This window comes from Phallusia mammillata, chromosome 8, assembly GCF_965637545.1.
Source record: "Phallusia mammillata chromosome 8, kaPhaMamm4.hap1.1, whole genome shotgun sequence".
In the NCBI taxonomy this organism is placed as follows: Eukaryota; Metazoa; Chordata; class Ascidiacea; order Phlebobranchia; family Ascidiidae; genus Phallusia; species Phallusia mammillata.
Window position 1 is genome coordinate 1,730,306 of NC_137259.1, and position 19,197 is coordinate 1,749,502.

The 19,197-nt window shown below is 36.5% G+C and overlaps 3 protein-coding genes across 3 annotated transcripts; all 3 read left to right on the forward strand.

The window, feature by feature from the left end:
• The first annotated feature begins 1,457 nt into the window (after positions 1-1,457).
• Positions 1,458-5,735, forward strand: LOC145205042 (uncharacterized). The gene is made up of 9 exons (XM_080077680.1): positions 1,458-1,576; positions 1,954-2,109; positions 2,359-2,478; positions 2,822-2,971; positions 3,055-3,174; positions 3,649-3,759; positions 3,988-4,104; positions 4,731-4,848; positions 5,123-5,735. Exons 1-9 carry the CDS (start codon positions 1,483-1,485, stop codon positions 5,373-5,375), a joined length of 1,239 nt encoding a protein of 412 aa, XP_079933806.1. The 5' UTR covers positions 1,458-1,482; the 3' UTR covers positions 5,376-5,735.
• Positions 5,736-7,897: 2,162 nt separating this feature from the next.
• On the forward strand, positions 7,898-11,804 carry LOC145204590 (uncharacterized). Its single transcript, XM_080077183.1, has 9 exons — positions 7,898-8,016; positions 8,394-8,549; positions 8,799-8,918; positions 9,262-9,411; positions 9,495-9,614; positions 10,078-10,188; positions 10,417-10,533; positions 11,160-11,277; positions 11,552-11,804. The coding sequence occupies exons 1-9, from the start codon at positions 7,923-7,925 to the stop codon at positions 11,802-11,804; spliced, it is 1,239 nt and encodes a 412-aa protein (XP_079933309.1). The 5' UTR covers positions 7,898-7,922.
• A 3,165-nt stretch (positions 11,805-14,969) lies between these two features.
• LOC145204591 (uncharacterized) lies at positions 14,970-18,229 on the forward strand. Its single transcript, XM_080077185.1, has 8 exons — positions 14,970-14,976; positions 15,226-15,345; positions 15,689-15,838; positions 15,922-16,041; positions 16,500-16,610; positions 16,842-16,958; positions 17,585-17,702; positions 17,977-18,229. The coding sequence occupies exons 1-8, from the start codon at positions 14,970-14,972 to the stop codon at positions 18,227-18,229; spliced, it is 996 nt and encodes a 331-aa protein (XP_079933311.1).
• Positions 18,230-19,197: the final 968 nt, after the last annotated feature.

A 19,197-nucleotide genomic window follows, 5' to 3' on the forward strand; every position in this document is an offset into this window, starting at 1 on the left:
ACAGAACTTGATGGCGCGTGCAAATTACGACTCTTCAAATTCGCGGTAAAATGTTCAAAGGAAGAGAAACCAATAAATTGCTGAATCATCAGTGGTTTTACCACATGACTCATAGCGTCAATTAAATTCATTGTAAAGTTGTTGCAGATGATTTGAATTTGAATGGTGTGACACGTGAAAATTCCTAAAATCAACGCCAACAAAAAAAAGGGTTTAGTGCCAACAAATGTGCTATCTTTTGTTGCCAACAAAAAAATCCTATTCTTTATATTACAGACTTATGCAATGTTCATGGATTTCTACCACTCACCGAATATGCAGCAGCTTTTAGACATAACTGGTGAAAAAGAACACATCTTTATATCAGATGGACAGAATGAGGGAATTGGAGACAAGATTGCGAAGGAAATGATTGGACACATGTGTGCTAACGTGTGTGGTCTTGGTGATCATTCCCATGATAAATAAAAGTGATTAACATGACAATCTGATGTGCAAAAAATAAAATGTAAAGTGTATCACAATTTAACCAAACAATACACCTTTATACAACAAACCAAATCGAATAAGAAAAAATGTGAAGTTTCCAACGTAACTTCAGTGCAATTACAAAACTATCTCTTGTGTTACTGGGAAATCTTTTATGTGTTCCATTACTGAATCTTACTGATAATTGCTAAGATCGTGCAACGCAAATCCAATTGGATTCAATACATAGCTTAAACGTGAGTATATAGTTGGGCTATTTTCAAAAGTATTATATTTCAGTGACTTTTCGTGTACAGTTTTATGCGCTGGAGAAGGAAACACCTTTAACGTGGGAAATTAAAAAATAATTTTCAGTAAACTTACAACATATTGTTACAAAAAATAATGGCATACTATAAGAAAACTTCGTGTAAACAACAGTCTGGAAGATATGGGCTTGGTTATTCTTCAAGGTCACTTCAGTTCGATGTGTCAGGTACGGGCTATCGTACAGGCAGAGCCATGCGAGTTTAGCGTTAAATTATCGAAAATTCCCAAGAATTGTAATCGGTAAAATTACAGGCAAACGTGTAAAACACCGCCACTGCCTGCTTAGCTGATTGGAATTTGTCGCGCAATGCAAAACAACCTTTGATTGCACACGTCATCATACCCATTTAGCCTTGTCATGTTGTGCAATAGGATCGGTTGCCCAGGCTAAAGGAGAAAGGTCTGAAGAACAAACGAGGAGACGCATTGAAGCTGTTGTTTAATCATCTTAACAATGGTGCGACTAATTAGACAATTACCTGCGGGCTAAGTGATTTCGAAACTAAATCTGTGATCTCTTTATATTATAAAGTTATTGCAGAAAACTAAAGTCCCTGTTGTTCTTAAAACAGATTTTTGTTTGTTAAAGTAAACTTGTAAATGCCCGATTATAAATCGTTTGTTTTAACTGAGAACGGATTTGTTTTAGCTCAGCAAACTAGTTTCATAAAATACAAAGGAAGAATGATTTGTTGGACAGCGTCGAAACCAAACTGGATGATATTCTTGCTCTTCTGGAATTGTTTGCTTCATCCGCATGGAATCGATTCTTTTATGGGTAAGTATTTTTTGTAATGTTTATTAAATGAATATTTTAAGAGATATTAACCGATATTAATAGATATTGATATGTTTGAAAGAAAATTGGAATGTCTCTCTATCAGTATTATGCATTAAAGTAGTTAAAATAGGCGGGCCTCGAACCTATTAATGGATATATTTAATGGACGGTATTTATTCTTTAACGGCATACGGACGACATTTGGTACAGGATTTTACCACCCATGATCTAAAAGTGGACGAATTTACCCCATAAATCCGTTCTCCAGAAACTATCTTTATGTTGGTACTTTTAGCCGGTTGTCAACGCCCTATTATCTTGAATGTATTGTGGATATTTTAATTGTTCAATATTTCAAACTACTCTTCTTTCAGCGACCTGCGACACGAAGCTGTCCGATTTGAAGCATTCCATTACGAAAGTGATTTGTCCTGCTGGTTGTTGGAGGCAACATTCAGATTTATGTGGAACCGACAACTACGTCAGGGGTCCTCTGTGTCTTGCTGCGATGCACGCTGGACTGATGGACAGTGAGTTTGTGTTTAATGCAACGATTTTACCTTGACTCTTATGGTAGGACCGTCGTTAGGTCGTAACTAAATGCATAAGAGAACAATAAAAGTAGGCCCAACGCTATATAGGCGATTTTGGCTTTGTTAACACTAGAACATAAGGTTGCGCAATGTGTTTTAAAAGTGTCCTGTCCCATACCTATGCCACATACACAACAGTGGAGACCATAACATAATTTCAGTATTTTTAATTTAAACCTTTTGCAGACGACGGCGGATATTTCAAAGTGTTCAAAAGCGGACCACGTCGTAAATACAAAGGAACACCAAAGAATGGAATCACGAGCGAATCTTGCTCTCCTTCGTCCGTTTCCTATTGCTTCCAAAGTAATTATTTTCCTGTGCTATATATAGTGGCTGCTTAGCTTTTATCCTGGAAAATCGCATCTAACCGTTTCTCTAAACTCCCACGTAACATAAATATTACTGTAACATTTGTTTGTCACCTGGATTCATATCGACTTGCTGCAACAAGATTAACTCTGAAAAGGGCACGGAAACGTTAAACTTAAACTTTAACATTTGTAAGGCTAGTAGCATTTAAAATTGTTTTGTTTTATGTTGCAAAAGAAGATTTACTTTCCAAAACAAGCACAAACACTTTAGTTGCTGCTTCAAAATTCGGCGAAGGTTTTCTGAAACTTCACTAAGATTTCTTTGTGCAATGCAGTGAAATGCGACACAAACGGAAACGCGGAAGAATCTCTATCAGAAGTTGTTTGTCCTTCCGGTTGTAGTTCCAACTACGTGTGCGGGTCAACTATGTACAGCATCAACTCATCAGTGTGCGTTGCTGCCATCCACGCTGGAGTTTTAACCAGTAAGTAAAACGAGTTGAGTAAATCGAGTTAAGTAAATAAACCAGGTTGAGCAAAACTTTTTTAACATTTTTGCTTTTCACAGAAAAGGGAGGAAAAGTGAAATTCTTCACAAAAGAAGGTCAAAGTTCATATGAAGGATCAACCCATCACGGCGTGACAAGTCAGTCATGTCATGCTTCGAAATCGTCGTTCACCTTTAAAGGTAGTTCTTAATGAAATAAATTACTGCAGTGCAAACAAACATGGTGCACTTTATGCCACAAGATAGCAACATAGGTATGGTGGATATTTTTTGCAATAAAGTTAATGCACAAAAAAAAAAAAAAAAAGTTAATGCACCAGCCTAACACGTTTGCGTGGAGTTTTCAGAAATACTATTTAATTGCCCTTGCTGTCACTGTGCATTCCAATCCAAAGCAATTGAACGCAAGGTTTGCAAAGATTTTGCTCCCGCGTGTTCAAAGTTGATTTTACCGTTGACGCCAATCTCAATTTCTTGTAAGCTCCTGCCACATAACGCCTTATATTATTGTGTATCTGATGCAGCGGGTTTGGCCCGCATCCTTTAAATTTTCCCTCCAGTTGCGCTTCATAACATTTAATTTTATCGCCTAACTCCACAAAATGCAACTCTATTCAGTCACGATTTTAGCATTTTAAGTCGATATGTGTGCAGAGAACGACGTTTGCTCCAGCAACTGTGGAAACAACGAAAAGTGTCTGACAGGAATCAACGAAGATTATTGCGCATGTAAAGCCGGATACAAAGAAAACGGTTGCAAAATCGGTAAAGTATTTTTTACTATCTGTGTAGATTGATTATATTTCAGGGGAAAAATAGATGATGACGAAAAGTAATGTGCCAAAACGCTTACCAAAACAGGTCGCTTTTTATTGTTATACGGACCACCCCAATTTTCTGAGTACTGTAGCAGTAATTAAAAAAGTATTGAACTTTGGCACTGCATTTTTTGCCTTAATAACACAAAGCAAAACCGAGTAAACATTTTTTTAGTTCCCATGTGTGAGGCAAATCCTGGAATATGTCAACACGGAGGGACGTGTGTCAACATTGACACTTCTTACAACTGCACATGCACTATTTGGTACACAGGAAGAAACTGCGAGACAGGTACAACAACTAAGTTCGCATCTGTGCTTATTTTGGGATGGAGCAACTATTATATTTGAAAAAAGAATACTTGAATATGTAGTGGATAAATATTTTTTAATTAACCCCGACACAATGTTTAAGACTCAGACATACCGAGTCTCGTTTAATGGATGTTTACTGCTTTAATTATAAAGAAATAAGTTAAATGTATTTTCGAGTTTCGTTTGTTGTTTGTTATAATGAAACAACAACCTAATAGTATAAATCACAGTCCTCCGGGCCAATTGTAGGCGCCATACCAAATAAACCAGTTGCCAAGCATTTGTGGCCAGGCGTATACTAAGCTAGAAAAATCTAGCCTTCCTGGTGGAATTCGAACCCACGACAGGAGTCTACGCAGGCTCAGTGGAGAATCTGCCAAAATGTTTAATTATTATTCCCTAAGAAATGTGGAAGGCTATTCACGAACAAACTGTGTGTATGTTTGCAAGAATTATCAGAAAAGCACCAAAAAACTTTGCAAATTCTAAAGTCCAGCGCAGTTTTTAATAGGTAAATGTTCATGAGTTACCTTGATTTGTTACGCATCTTCAGCATTTTACTGAATTGGACTCTAATTAAAATCGTCTTTCATGTATTCCTAGTGATATTAGATCATCACTTCGCACCAACAGCTAAGAACTGGAGCGAATCAAGAAAATATTGCCAGTCTATCGGAGGGGATTTGGCCGCTTGGGGGATGAGAAATCAAACTGTTCGCAAGTAAAATCTCATTTTCTTTGTTTGATTAAAATAATTTCTAAAACACGATTTTCGTTCTGTTTAGACAACAACCTAAAAATGGATTAAAAAATAAAGCATAGAATTTTAAGAGTGTCACCGCTTTGTTTGTTTGAATTTAATATTGCAATTACACTTCCCAGGTGGCGATAGTTGGCAGCAAAAAATAGGTCGCTGCTGTCTTTATTTGTTCCACATAATATTTTATGAAATAACGTCTTACATAACTCTGTGTCTGTGCCATTTTGTATTACAGCTCTTTGAAAGATATGATGAATCAACTTGGACACGATACATTTTGGATCGGTTTAACGGATTTTGACGGGGACGAAAATTATACATTTGTTGACGGTGTGGACTTGAATCGCAATTCCAGTGAAGATGATTTTGCAAAGGATGAGCCAAACAACATAGACGAACGTTGTGTCGAGGCCCGCAAGTCTGATCAATATCAATGGAACGATCTTTTCTGTGATTTTAAAGGTTACGGCCTTTGCGAGCGTCGCTGACTTAAAAATGCACATGAATTAATCTTCAAATAATTTTTTTTGATGTTTTGAAATAAATATGTTTTGCTAGTTTTGGCCAACCACAGACATTCATGCAGCCCAATGGTAAACGGCACACTCTTAAATCACAGTTATTCAACTTTCTGCAGGGGCTTTTTATCTGTTTAAATTATTACAGATGGACATTACTTAGCTGACAAATTCAGCACACTCAAATCAGTATATTTCCTATAACAAACCACTGCGGATATGATTTCACCCACAAATATGCCATCATCAGTCCTAAACAGTAATCAGTGTGTTGAATTTGTCAGAAGTCATGTCAATATATGTAACTGGAACCGTATGTTGAGCATCCATGGATCAGGACGATTTCTGTATTAGTGCATCTTTATTATTGATGAACTTTTGCTTTGAAGCTAAAAAATATTGCTCTGAATTCCCTGTGTAATGTTTTGGTTCTCTAGTTTTGATACAATGAGATACCATTAGGATGCGACTAGTGTTCAAGAGTCATAACATAAGTTATTTATTTAACAGCACATTTGTTCCATTTCTCGGGCGCTGACTTAAATATATAGCACTCACTGTTTTCTTGTTGCGGTTTATCATTGTACAAGACTCCAATTTGCGAAAATAAAATGTTCGTATACCTTCGAGGCAAAGTAGATTCCTATTATTTATCCTTGTTGTTGGAGCTCAATAAATATGTCTATAATCTCCACAACTTCAAACGATTTCAACGAATTAACCGAGCACCTGTTGGAGTAATTGTTCCAAAACTGAGGAATGCTTAAGCAGCTGTCCAGTCAGTTGTAATTGTTACTTTTTTGTAACTTTTATCCAAAAAAAATATGGTAGTTGATTTTTCCACTCACTTTAGAATGTCAATTGATTCTATGTCGTTTGAAAATCTATTGGTGATTTGAAAGGGGTGCAGTAAGGAAAAGAGTTAAGAACCACTGGTTTATACTGTACAAACTTTATAGGTATTGACAGGCGTAGATTTGTTGTTTGAAATTCTTGATTTCTGCTTCCTTGGTGCATGGAACTACAGGCACTTATCACAGAACTTGATGGCGCGTGCAAATTACGACTCTTCAAATTCGCGGTAAAATGTTCAAAGGAAGAGAAACCAATAAATTGCTGAATCATCAGTGGTTTTACCACATGACTCATAGCGTCAATTAAATTCATTGTAAAGTTGTTGCAGATGATTTGAATTTGAATGGTGTGACACGTGAAAATTCCTAAAATCAACGCCAACAAAAAAAGGGTTTAGTGCCAACAAATGTGCTATCTTTTGTTGCCAACAAAAAAATCCTATTCTTTATATTACAGACTTATGCAATGTTCATGGATTTCTACCACTCACCGAATATGCAGCAGCTTTTAGACATAACTGGTGAAAAAGAACACATCTTTATATCAGATGGACAGAATGAGGGAATTGGAGACAAGATTGCGAAGGAAATGATTGGACACATGTGTGCTAACGTGTGTGGTCTTGGTGATCATTCCCATGATAAATAAAAGTGATTAACATGACAATCTGATGTGCAAAAAATAAAATGTAAAGTGTATCACAATTTAACCAAACAATACACCTTTATACAACAAACCAAATCGAATAAGAAAAAATGTGAAGTTTCCAACGTAACTTCAGTGCAATTACAAAACTATCTCTTGTGTTACTGGGAAATCTTTTATGTGTTCCATTACTGAATCTTACTGATAATTGCTAAGATCGTGCAACGCAAATCCAATTGGATTCAATACATAGCTTAAACGTGAGTATATAGTTGGGCTATTTTCAAAAGTATTATATTTCAGTGACTTTTCGTGTACAGTTTTATGCGCTGGAGAAGGAAACACCTTTAACGTGGGAAATTAAAAAATAATTTTCAGTAAACTTACAACATATTGTTACAAAAAATAATGGCATACTATAAGAAAACTTCGTGTAAACAACAGTCTGGAAGATATGGGCTTGGTTATTCTTCAAGGTCACTTCAGTTCGATGTGTCAGGTACGGGCTATCGTACAGGCAGAGCCATGCGAGTTTAGCGTTAAATTATCGAAAATTCCCAAGAATTGTAATCGGTAAAATTACAGGCAAACGTGTAAAACACCGCCACTGCCTGCTTAGCTGATTGGAATTTGTCGCGCAATGCAAAACAACCTTTGATTGCACACGTCATCATACCCATTTAGCCTTGTCATGTTGTGCAATAGGATCGGTTGCCAAGGCTAAAGGAGAAAGGTCTGAAGAACAAACGAGGAGACGCATTGAAGCTGTTGTTTAATCATCTTAACAATGGTGCGACTAATTAGACAATTACCTGCGGGCTAAGTGATTTCGAAACTAAATCTGTGATCTCTTTATATTATAAAGTTATTGCAGAAAACTAAAGTCCCTGTTGTTCTTAAAACAGATTTTTGTTTGTTAAAGTAAACTTGTAAATGCCCGATTATAAATCGTTTGTTTTAACTGAGAACGGATTTGTTTTAGCTCAGCAAACTAGTTTCATAAAATACAAAGGAAGAATGATTTGTTGGACAGCGTCGAAACCAAACTGGATGATATTCTTGCTCTTCTGGAATTGTTTGCTTCATCCGCATGGAATCGATTCTTTTATGGGTAAGTATTTTTTGTAATGTTTATTAAATGAATATTTTAAGAGATATTAACCGATATTAATAGATATTGATATGTTTGAAAGAAAATTGGAATGTCTCTCTATCAGTATTATGCATTAAAGTAGTTAAAATAGGCGGGCCTCGAACCTATTAATGGATATATTTAATGGACGGTATTTATTCTTTAACGGCATACGGACGACATTTGGTACAGGATTTTACCACCCATGATCTAAAAGTGGACGAATTTACCCCATAAATCCGTTCTCCAGAAACTATCTTTATGTTGGTACTTTTAGCCGGTTGTCAACGCCCTATTATCTTGAATGTATTGTGGATATTTTAATTGTTCAATATTTCAAACTACTCTTCTTTCAGCGACCTGCGACACGAAGCTGTCCGATTTGAAGCATTCCATTACGAAAGTGATTTGTCCTGCTGGTTGTTGGAGGCAACATTCAGATTTATGTGGAACCGACAACTACGTCAGGGGTCCTCTGTGTCTTGCTGCGATGCACGCTGGACTGATGGACAGTGAGTTTGTGTTTAATGCAACGATTTTACCTTGACTCTTATGGTAGGACCGTCGTTAGGTCGTAACTAAATGCATAAGAGAACAATAAAAGTAGGCCCAACGCTATATAGGCGATTTTGGCTTTGTTAACACTAGAACATAAGGTTGCGCAATGTGTTTTAAAAGTGTCCTGTCCCATACCTATGCCACATACACAACAGTGGAGACCATAACATAATTTCAGTATTTTTAATTTAAACCTTTTGCAGACGACGGCGGATATTTCAAAGTGTTCAAAAGCGGACCACGTCGTAAATACAAAGGAACACCAAAGAATGGAATCACGAGCGAATCTTGCTCTCCTTCGTCCGTTTCCTATTGCTTCCAAAGTAATTATTTTCCTGTGCTATATATAGTGGCTGCTTAGCTTTTATCCTGGAAAATCGCATCTAACCGTTTCTCTAAACTCCCACGTAACATAAATATTACTGTAACATTTGTTTGTCACCTGGATTCATATCGACTTGCTGCAACAAGATTAACTCTGAAAAGGGCACGGAAACGTTAAACTTAAACTTTAACATTTGTAAGGCTAGTAGCATTTAAAATTGTTTTGTTTTATGTTGCAAAAGAAGATTTACTTTCCAAAACAAGCACAAACACTTTAGTTGCTGCTTCAAAATTCGGCGAAGGTTTTCTGAAACTTCACTAAGATTTCTTTGTGCAATGCAGTGAAATGCGACACAAACGGAAACGCGGAAGAATCTCTATCAGAAGTTGTTTGTCCTTCCGGTTGTAGTTCCAACTACGTGTGCGGGTCAACTATGTACAGCATCAACTCATCAGTGTGCGTTGCTGCCATCCACGCTGGAGTTTTAACCAGTAAGTAAAACGAGTTGAGTAAATCGAGTTAAGTAAATAAACCAGGTTGAGCAAAACTTTTTTAACATTTTTGCTTTTCACAGAAAAGGGAGGAAAAGTGAAATTCTTCACAAAAGAAGGTCAAAGTTCATATGAAGGATCAACCCATCACGGCGTGACAAGTCAGTCATGTCATGCTTCGAAATCGTCGTTCACCTTTAAAGGTAGTTCTTAATGAAATAAATTACTGCAGTGCAAACAAACATGGTCCACAAGATAGCAACATAGGTATGGTGGATATTTTTTGCAATAAAGTTAATGCACCAAAAAAAAAAAAAAAGTTAATGCACCAGCCTAACACGTTTGCGTGGAGTTTTGAGAAATACTATTTAATTGCCCTTGCTGTCACTGTGCATTCCAATCCAAAGCAATTGAACGCAAGGTTTGCAAAGATTTTGCTCCCGCGTGTTCAAAGTTGATTTTACCGTTGACGCCAATCTCAATTTCTTGTAAGCTCCTGCCACATAACGCCTTATATTATTGTGTATCTGATGCAGCGGGTTTGGCCCGCATCCTTTAAATTTTCCCTCCAGTTGCGCTTCATAACATTTAATTTTATCGCCTAACTCCACAAAATGCAACTCTATTCAGTCACGATTTTAGCATTTTAAGTCGATATGTGTGCAGAGAACGACGTTTGCTCCAGCAACTGTGGAAACAACGAAAAGTGTCTGACAGGAATCAACGAAGATTATTGCGCATGTAAAGCCGGATACAAAGAAAACGGTTGCAAAATCGGTAAAGTATTTTTTACTATCTGTGTAGATTGATTATATTTCAGGGGAAAAATAGATGATGACGAAAAGTAATGTGCCAAAACGCTTACCAAAACAGGTCGCTTTTTATTGTTATACGGACCACCCCAATTTTCTGAGTACTGTAGCAGTAATTAAAAAAGTATTGAACTTTGGCACTGCATTTTTTGCCTTAATAACACAAAGCAAAACCGAGTAAACATTTTTTTAGTTCCCATGTGTGAGGCAAATCCTGGAATATGTCAACACGGAGGGACGTGTGTCAACATTGACACTTCTTACAACTGCACATGCACTATTTGGTACACAGGAAGAAACTGCGAGACAGGTACAACAACTAAGTTCGCATCTGTGCTTATTTTGGGATGGAGCAACTATTATATTTGAAAAAAGAATACTTGAATATGTAGTGGATAAATATTTTTTAATTAACCCCGACACAATGTTTAAGACTCAGACATACCGAGTCTCGTTTAATGGATGTTTACTGCTTTAATTATAAAGAAATAAGTTAAATGTATTTTCGAGTTTCGTTTGTTGTTTGTTATAATGAAACAACAACCTAATAGTATAAATCACAGTCCTCCGGGCCAATTGTAGGCGCCATACCAAATAAACCAGTTGCCAAGCATTTGTGGCCAGGCGTATACTAAGCTAGAAAAATCTAGCCTTCCTGGTGGAATTCGAACCCACGACAGGAGTCTACGCAGGCTCAGTGGAGAATCTGCCAAAATGTTTAATTATTATTCCCTAAGAAATGTGGAAGGCTATTCACGAACAAACTGTGTGTATGTTTGCAAGAATTATCAGAAAAGCACCAAAAAACTTTGCAAATTCTAAAGTCCAGCGCAGTTTTTAATAGGTAAATGTTCATAAGTTACCTTGATTTTTTACGCATCTTCAGCATTTTACTGAATTGGACTCTAATTAAAATCGTCTTTTATGTATTCCTAGTGATATTAAATCATCACTTCGCACCAACAGCTAAGAACTGGAGCGAATCAAGAAAATATTGCCAGTCTATCGGAGGGGATTTGGCCGCTTGGGGGATGAGAAATCAAACTGTTCGCAAGTAAAATCTCATTTTCTTTGTTTGATTAAAATAATTTCTAAAACACGATTTTCGTTCTGTTTAGACAACAACCTAAAAATGGATTAAAAAATAAAGCATAGAATTTTAAGAGTGTCACCGCTTTGTTTGTTTGAATTTAATATTGCAATTACACTTCCCAGGTGGCGATTGTTGGCAGCAAAAAATAGGTCGCTGCTGTCTTTATTTGTTCCACATAATATTTTATGAAATAACGTCTTACATAACTCTGTGTCTGTGCCATTTTGTATTACAGCTCTTTGAAAGATATGATGAATCAACTTGGACACGATACATTTTGGATCGGTTTAACGGATTTTGACGGGGACGAAAATTATACATTTGTTGACGGTGTGGACTTGAATCGCAATTCCAGTGAAGATGATTTTGCAAAGGATGAGCCAAACAACATAGACGAACGTTGTGTCGAGGCCCACAAGTTTGTTCAATATCAATGGAACGATCTTTTGTGTGATTTTAAAAGTTACGGCCTTTGCGAGCGTCGCTGACTTAAAAATGCAAATGAATTAATCTTCAAATAATTTTTTTTGATGTTTTGAAATAAATATGTTTTGCTAGTTTTGGCCAACCACAGACATTCATGCAGCCCAATGGTAAACGGCACACTCTTAAATCACAGTTATTCAACTTTCTGCAGGGGCTTTTTATCTGTTTAAATTATTACAGATGGACATTACTTAGCTGACAAATAGCTGACAAATCAGTATATTTCCTATAACAAACCACTGCGGATATGATTTCACCCACAAATATGCCATCATCAGTCCTAAACAGTAATCAGTGTGTTGAATTTGTCAGAAGTCATGTCAATATATGTAACTGGAACCGTATGTTGAGCATCCATGGATCAGGACGATTTCTGTATTAGTGCATTTTTATTATTGATGAACTTTTGCTTTGAAGCTAAAAAATATTGCTCTGAATTCCCTGTGTAATATTTTGGTTCTCTAGTTTTGATACAATGAGATACCATTAGGATGCGACTAGTGTTCAAGAGTCATAACATAAGTTATTTATTTAACAGCACATTTGTTCCATTTCTCGGGCGCTGACTTAAATATATAGCACTCACTGTTTTCTTGTTGCGGTTTATCATTGTACAAGACTCCAATTTGCGAAAATAAAATGTTCGTATACCTTCGAGGCAAAGTAGATTCCTATTATTTATCCTTGTTGTTGGAGCTCAATAAATATGTCTATAATCTCCACAACTTCAAACGATTTCAACGAATTAACCGAGCACCTGTTGGAGTAATTGTTCCAAAACTGAGGAATGCTTAAGCAGCTGTCCAGTCAGTTGTAATTGTTACTTTTTTGTAACTTTTATCCAAAAAAAATATGGTAGTTGATTTTTCCACTCACTTTAGAATGTCAATTGATTCTATGTCGTTTGAAAATCTATTGGTGATTTGAAAGGGGTGCAGTAAGGAAAAGAGTTAAGAACCACTGGTTTATACTGTATAAACTTTATAGGTATTGACAGGCGTAGATTTGTTGTTTGAAATTCTTGATTTCTGCTTCCTTGGTGCATGGAACTACAGGCACTTATCACAGAACTTGATGGCGCGTGCAAATTATGACTCTTCAAATTCGCGGTAAAATGTTCAAAGGAAGAGAAACCAATAAATTGCTGAATCATCAGTGGTTTTACCACATGACTCATAGCGTCAATTAAATTCATTGTAAAGTTGTTGCAGATGATTTGAATTTGAATGGTGTGACACGTGAAAATTCCTAAAATCAACGCCAACAAAAAAAGGGTTTAGTGCCAACAAATGTGCTATCTTTTGTTATTACCACCAAAAAAATCCTATTCTTTATATTACAGACTTATGCAATGTTCATGGATTTCTACCACTCACCGAATATGCAGCAGCTTTTAGACATAACTGGTGAAAAATAACATATCTTTATGTCAGATGGACAAAATGAAGGAATCGGAGACAAGATTGCGAAAGAAATGATTGGACACATGTGTGCCGATGTGTGTGGTCTTGGTGATCATTCCCATGATAAATAAAAGCGATTCTCGTCACAATCTTATGTGCAAGGAATAAAATGTAAAGTGTATCACAATTTAACCAAACAATACACCTTTATACAGCAAACCAAATCGAATAAGAAAAAATGTGAAGTTTCCAACGTAACTTCAGTGCAATTACAAAACTATCTCTTGTGTTACTGGGAAATCTTTTATGTGTTCCATTACTGAATCTTACTGATAATTGCTAAGATCGTGCAACGCAAATCCAATTGGATTCAATACATAGCTTAAACGTGAGTATATAGTTGGGCTATTTTCAAAAGTATTATATTTCAGTGACTTTTCGTGTACAGTTTTATTCGCTGAAGAAGGAAACACCTTTAACGTGGGAAATTAACAAATAATTTTCAGTAAACTTACAACATATTGTTACAAAAAAAATGGCATACTATAAGAAAACTTCGTGTAAACAACAGTCTGGAAGATATGGGCTTGGTTATTCTTCAAGGTCACTTCAGTTCGATGTGTCAGGTACGGGCTATCGTACAGGCAGAGCCATGCGAGTTTAGCGTTAAATTATCGAAAATTCCCAAGAATTGTAATCGGTAAAATTACAGGCAAACGTGTAAAACACCGCCACTGCCTGCTTAGCTGATTGGAATTTGTCGCGCAATGCAAAACAACCTTTGATTGCACACGTCATCATACCCATTTAGCCTTGTCATGTTGTGCAATAGGATCGGTTGCCCAGGCTAAAGGAGAAAGGTTTGAAGAACAAACGAGGAGTCGCATTGAAGCTGTTGTTTAATCATCTTAACAATGGTGCGACTAATTAGACAATTACCTGCGGGCTAAGTGATTTCGAAACTAAATCTGTGATCTCTTTATATTATAAAGTTATTGCAGAAAACTAAAGTCCCTGTTGTTCTTAAAACAGATTTTTGTTTGTTAAAGTAAACTTGTAAATACCCGATTATAAATCGTTTGTTTTAACTGAGAACGGATTTGTTTTAGCTCAGCAAACTAGTTTCATAAAATACAAAGGAAGAATGATTTGTTGGACAGCGTCGAAACCAAACTGGATGATATTCTTGCTCTTCTGGAATTGTTTGCTTCATCCGCATGGAATCGATTCTTTTATGGGTAAGTATTTTTTGTAATGTTTATTAAATGAATATTTTAAGAGATATTAACCGATATTAATAGATATTGATATGTTTGAAAGAAAATTGGAATGTCTCTCTATCAGTATTATGCATTAAAGTAGTTAAAATAGGCGGGCCTCGAACCTATTAATGGATATATTTAATGGACGGTATTTATTCTTTAACGGCATACGGACGACATTTGGTACAGGATTTTACCACCCATGATCTAAAAGTGGACGAATTTACCCCATAAATCCGTTCTCCAGAAACCATCTTTATGTTGGTACTTTTAGCCGGTTGTCAACGCCCTATTATCTTGAATGTATTGTGGATATTTTAACTGTTCAATATTTCAAACTACTCTTCTTTCAGCGACCTGCGACACGAAGCTGTCCGATTTGAAGCATTCCATTACGAAAGTGATTTGTCCTGCTGGTTGTTGGAGGCAACATTCAGATTTATGTGGAACCGACAACTACGTCAGGGGTCCTCTGTGTCTTGCTGCGATGCACGCTGGACTGATGGACAGTGAGTTTGTGTTTAATGCAACGATTTTACCTTGACTCTTATGGTAGGACCGTCGTTAGGTCGTAACTAAATGCATAAGAGAACAATAAAAGTAGGCCCAACGCTATATAGGCGATTTTGGCTTTGTTAACACTAGAACATAAGGTTGCGCAATGTGTTTTAAAAGTGTCCTGTCCCATACCTATGCCACATACACAACAGTGGAGACCATAACATAATTTCAGTATTTTTAATTTAAACCTTTTGCAGCCGACGGCGGATATTTCAAAGTGTTCAAAAGCGGACCACGTCGTAAATACAAAGGAACACCAAAGAATGGAATCACGAGCGAATCTTGCTCTCCTTCGTCCGTTTCCTATTGCTTCCAAAGTAATTATTTTCCTGTGCTATATATAGTGGCTGCTTAGCTTTTATCCTGGAAAATCGCATCTAACCGTTTCTCTAAACTCCCACTTAACATAAATATTACTGTAACATTTGTTTGTCACCTGGATTCATATCGACTTGCTGCAACAAGATTAACTCTGAAAAGGGCACGGAAACGTTAAACTTAAACTTTAACATTTGTAAGGCTAGTAGCATTTAAAATTGTTTTGTTTTATGTTGCAAAAGAAGATTTACTTTCCAAAACAAGCACAAACACTTTAGTTGCTGCTTCAAAATTCGGCGAAGGTTTTCTGAAACTTCACTAAGATTTCTTTGTGCAATGCAGTGAAATGCGACACAAACGGAAACGCGGAAGAATCTCTATCAGAAGTTGTTTGTCCTTCCGGTTGTAGTTCCAACTACGTGTGCGGGTCAACTATGTACAGCATCAACTCATCAGTGTGCGTTGCTGCCATCCACGCTGGAGTTTTAACCAGTAAGTAAAACGAGTTAAGTAAATCGAGTTAAGTATGTAAACCAGGTTGAGCACAACTTTTTTCACATTTTTGCTTTTCACAGAAAAGGGAGGAAAAGTGAAATTCTTCACAAAAGAAGGTCAAAGTTCATATGAAGGATCAACCCATCACGGCGTGACAAGTCAGTCATGTCATGCTTCGAAATCGTCGTTCACCTTTAAAGGTAGTTCTTAATGAAATAAATTACTGCAGTGCAAACAAACATGGTCCACAAGATAGCAACATAGGTATGGTGGATATTTTTTACAATAAAGTTAATGCACCAAAAAAAAAAAAGTTAATGCACCAGCCTAACCCGTTTGCGTGGAGTTTTCAGAAATACTATTTAATTGCCCTTGCTGTCACTGTGCATTCCAATCCAAAGCAATTGAACGCAAGGTTTGCAAAGATTTTGCTCCCGCGTGTTCAAAGTTGATTTTACCGTTGACGCCAATCTCAATTTCTTGTAAGCTCCTGCCACATAACGCCTTATATTATTGTGTATCTGATGCAGCGGGTTTGACCCGCATCCTTTAAATTTTCCCTCCAGTTGCGCTTCATAACATTTAATTTTATCGCCTAACTCCACAAAATGCAACTCGATTCGGTCACGATTTTAGCATTTTAAGTCGATATGTGCAGAGAACGACGTTTGCTCCAGCAACTGTGGAAACAACGAAAAGTGTCTGAAAGGAATCAACGAAGATTATTGCGCATGTAAAGCCGGTTACAAAGAAAACGGTTGCAAAATCGGTAAAGTATTTTTTTACTATCTGTGTAGATTGATTATATTTCAGGGGAAAAATAGATGATGACGAAAAGTAATGTGCCAAAACGCTTACCAAAACAGGTCGCTTTTTATTGTTATACGGACCACCCCAATTTTCTGAGTACTGTAGCAGTAATTAAAAAAGTATTGAACTTTGGCACTGCATTTTTTGCCTTAATAACACAAAGCAAAACCGAGTAAACCTTTTTTTTTAGTTTCCATGTGTGAGGCAAATCCTGGAATATGTCAACACGGAGGGACGTGTGTCAACATTGACACTTCTTACAACTGCACATGCACTATTTGGTACACAGGAAGAAACTGCGAGACAGGTACAACAACTAAGTTCGCATCTGTGCTTATTTTGGGATGGAGCAACTATTATATTTGAAAAAAGAATACTTGAATATGTAGTGGATAAATATTTTTTAATTAACCCCGACACAATGTTTAAGACTCAGACATACCGAGTCTCGTTTAATGGATGTTTACTACTTTAATTATAAAGAAATAAGTTAAATGTATTTTCGAGTTTCGTTTGTTGTTTGTTATAATGAAACAACCACCTAATAGTATAAATCACAGTCCTCCGGGCCAATTGTAGGCGCCATACCAAATAAACCAGTTGCCAAGCATTTGTGGCCAGGCGTATACTAAGCTAGAAAAATCTAGCCTTCCTGGTGGAATTCGAACCCACGACAGGAGTCTACGCAGGCTCAGTGGAGAATCTGCCAAAATGTTTAATTATTACTCCCTAAGAAATGTGGAAGGCTATTCACGAACAAACTGTGTGTATGTTTTCAATAATTATCAGAAAAGCACCAAAAAACTTTGCAAATTCTAAAGTCCAGCGCAGTTTTTAATAGGTAAATGTTCATGAGTTACCTTGATTTGTTACGCATCTTCAGCATTTTACTGAATTGGACTCTAATTAAAATCGTCTTTTATGTATTACTAGTGATATTAAATCATCACTTCGCACCAACAGCTAAGAACTGGAGCGAATCAAGAAAATATTGCCAGTCTATCGGAGGGGATTTGGCCGCTTGGGGGATGAGAAATCAAACTGTTCGCAAGTAAAATCTGATTTTCTTTGTTTGATTAAAATAATTTCTAAAACACGATTTTCGTTCTGTTTAGACAACAACCTAAAAATGGATTAAAAAATAAAGCATAGAATTTTAAGAGTGTCACCGCTTTGTTTGTTTGAATTTAATATTGCAATTACACTTCCCAGGTGGCGATTGTTGGCAGCAAAAAATAGGTCGCTGCTGTCTTTATTTGTTCCACATAATATTTTATGAAATAACGTCTTACATAACTCTGTGTCCGTGCCATTTTGTATTACAGCTCTTTGAAAGATATGATGAATCAACTTGGACACGATACATTTTGGATCGGTTTAACGGATTTTGACGGGGACGAAAATTATACATTTGTTGACGGTGTGGACTTGAATCGCAATTCCAGTGAAGATGATTTTGCAAAGGATGAGCCAAACAACATAGACGAACGTTGTGTCGAGGCCCGCAAGTCTGATCAATATCAATGGAACGATCTTTCCTGTGATTTTAAAGGTTACGGCCTTTGCGAGCGTCGCTGACTTAAAAATGCACATGAATTAATCTTCAAATAATTTTTTTTGATGTTTTGAAATAAATATGTTTTGCTAGTTTTGGCCAACCACAGACATTCATGCAGCCCAATGGTAAACGGCACACTCTTAAGTTATTCAACTTTCTGCAGGGACTTTTTATCTGTTTAAATTATTACAGATGGACATTACTTAGCTGACAAATTCAGCACACTCAAATCAGTATATTTCCTATAACAAACCACTGCGGATATGATTTCACCCACAAATATGCCATCATCAGTCCTAAACAGTAATCAGTGTGTTGAATTTGTCAGAAGTCATGTCAATATATGTAACTGGAACCGTATGTTGAGCATCCATGGATCAGGACGATTCCTGTATTAGTGCATCTTTATTATTGATGAACTTTTGCTTTGAAGCTAAAAAATATTGCTCTGAATTCCCTGTGTAATATTTTGGTTCTTTAGTTTTGATACAATGAGATACCATTAGGATGCGACTAGTGTTCAAGAGTCATAACATAAGTTATTTATTTAACAGCACATTTGTTCCATTTCTCGGGCGCTGACTTAAATATATAGCACTCACTGTTTTCTTGTTGCGGTTTATCATTGTACAAGACTCCAATTTGCGAAAATAAAATGTTCGTATACCTTCGAGGCAAAGTAGATTCCTATTATTTATCCTTGTTGTTGGAGCTCAATAAATATGTCTATAATCTCCACAACTTCAAACGATTTCAACGAATCAACCGAGCACCTGTTGGAATAATTGTTCCAAAACTGAGGAATGCTTAAGCAGCTGTCCAGTCAGTTGTAGTTGTTAGTTTTTTGTAACTTTTATCCAAAAGAAATATGGTAGCCGATTTTTCCACTCACTTTAGAATGTCAATTGATTCTATGTCGTTTGCTACGTTAATAAATTTTATTCATGTCTATATATATCGACACTTCGCCATGTTAAGTGGTTTTAAA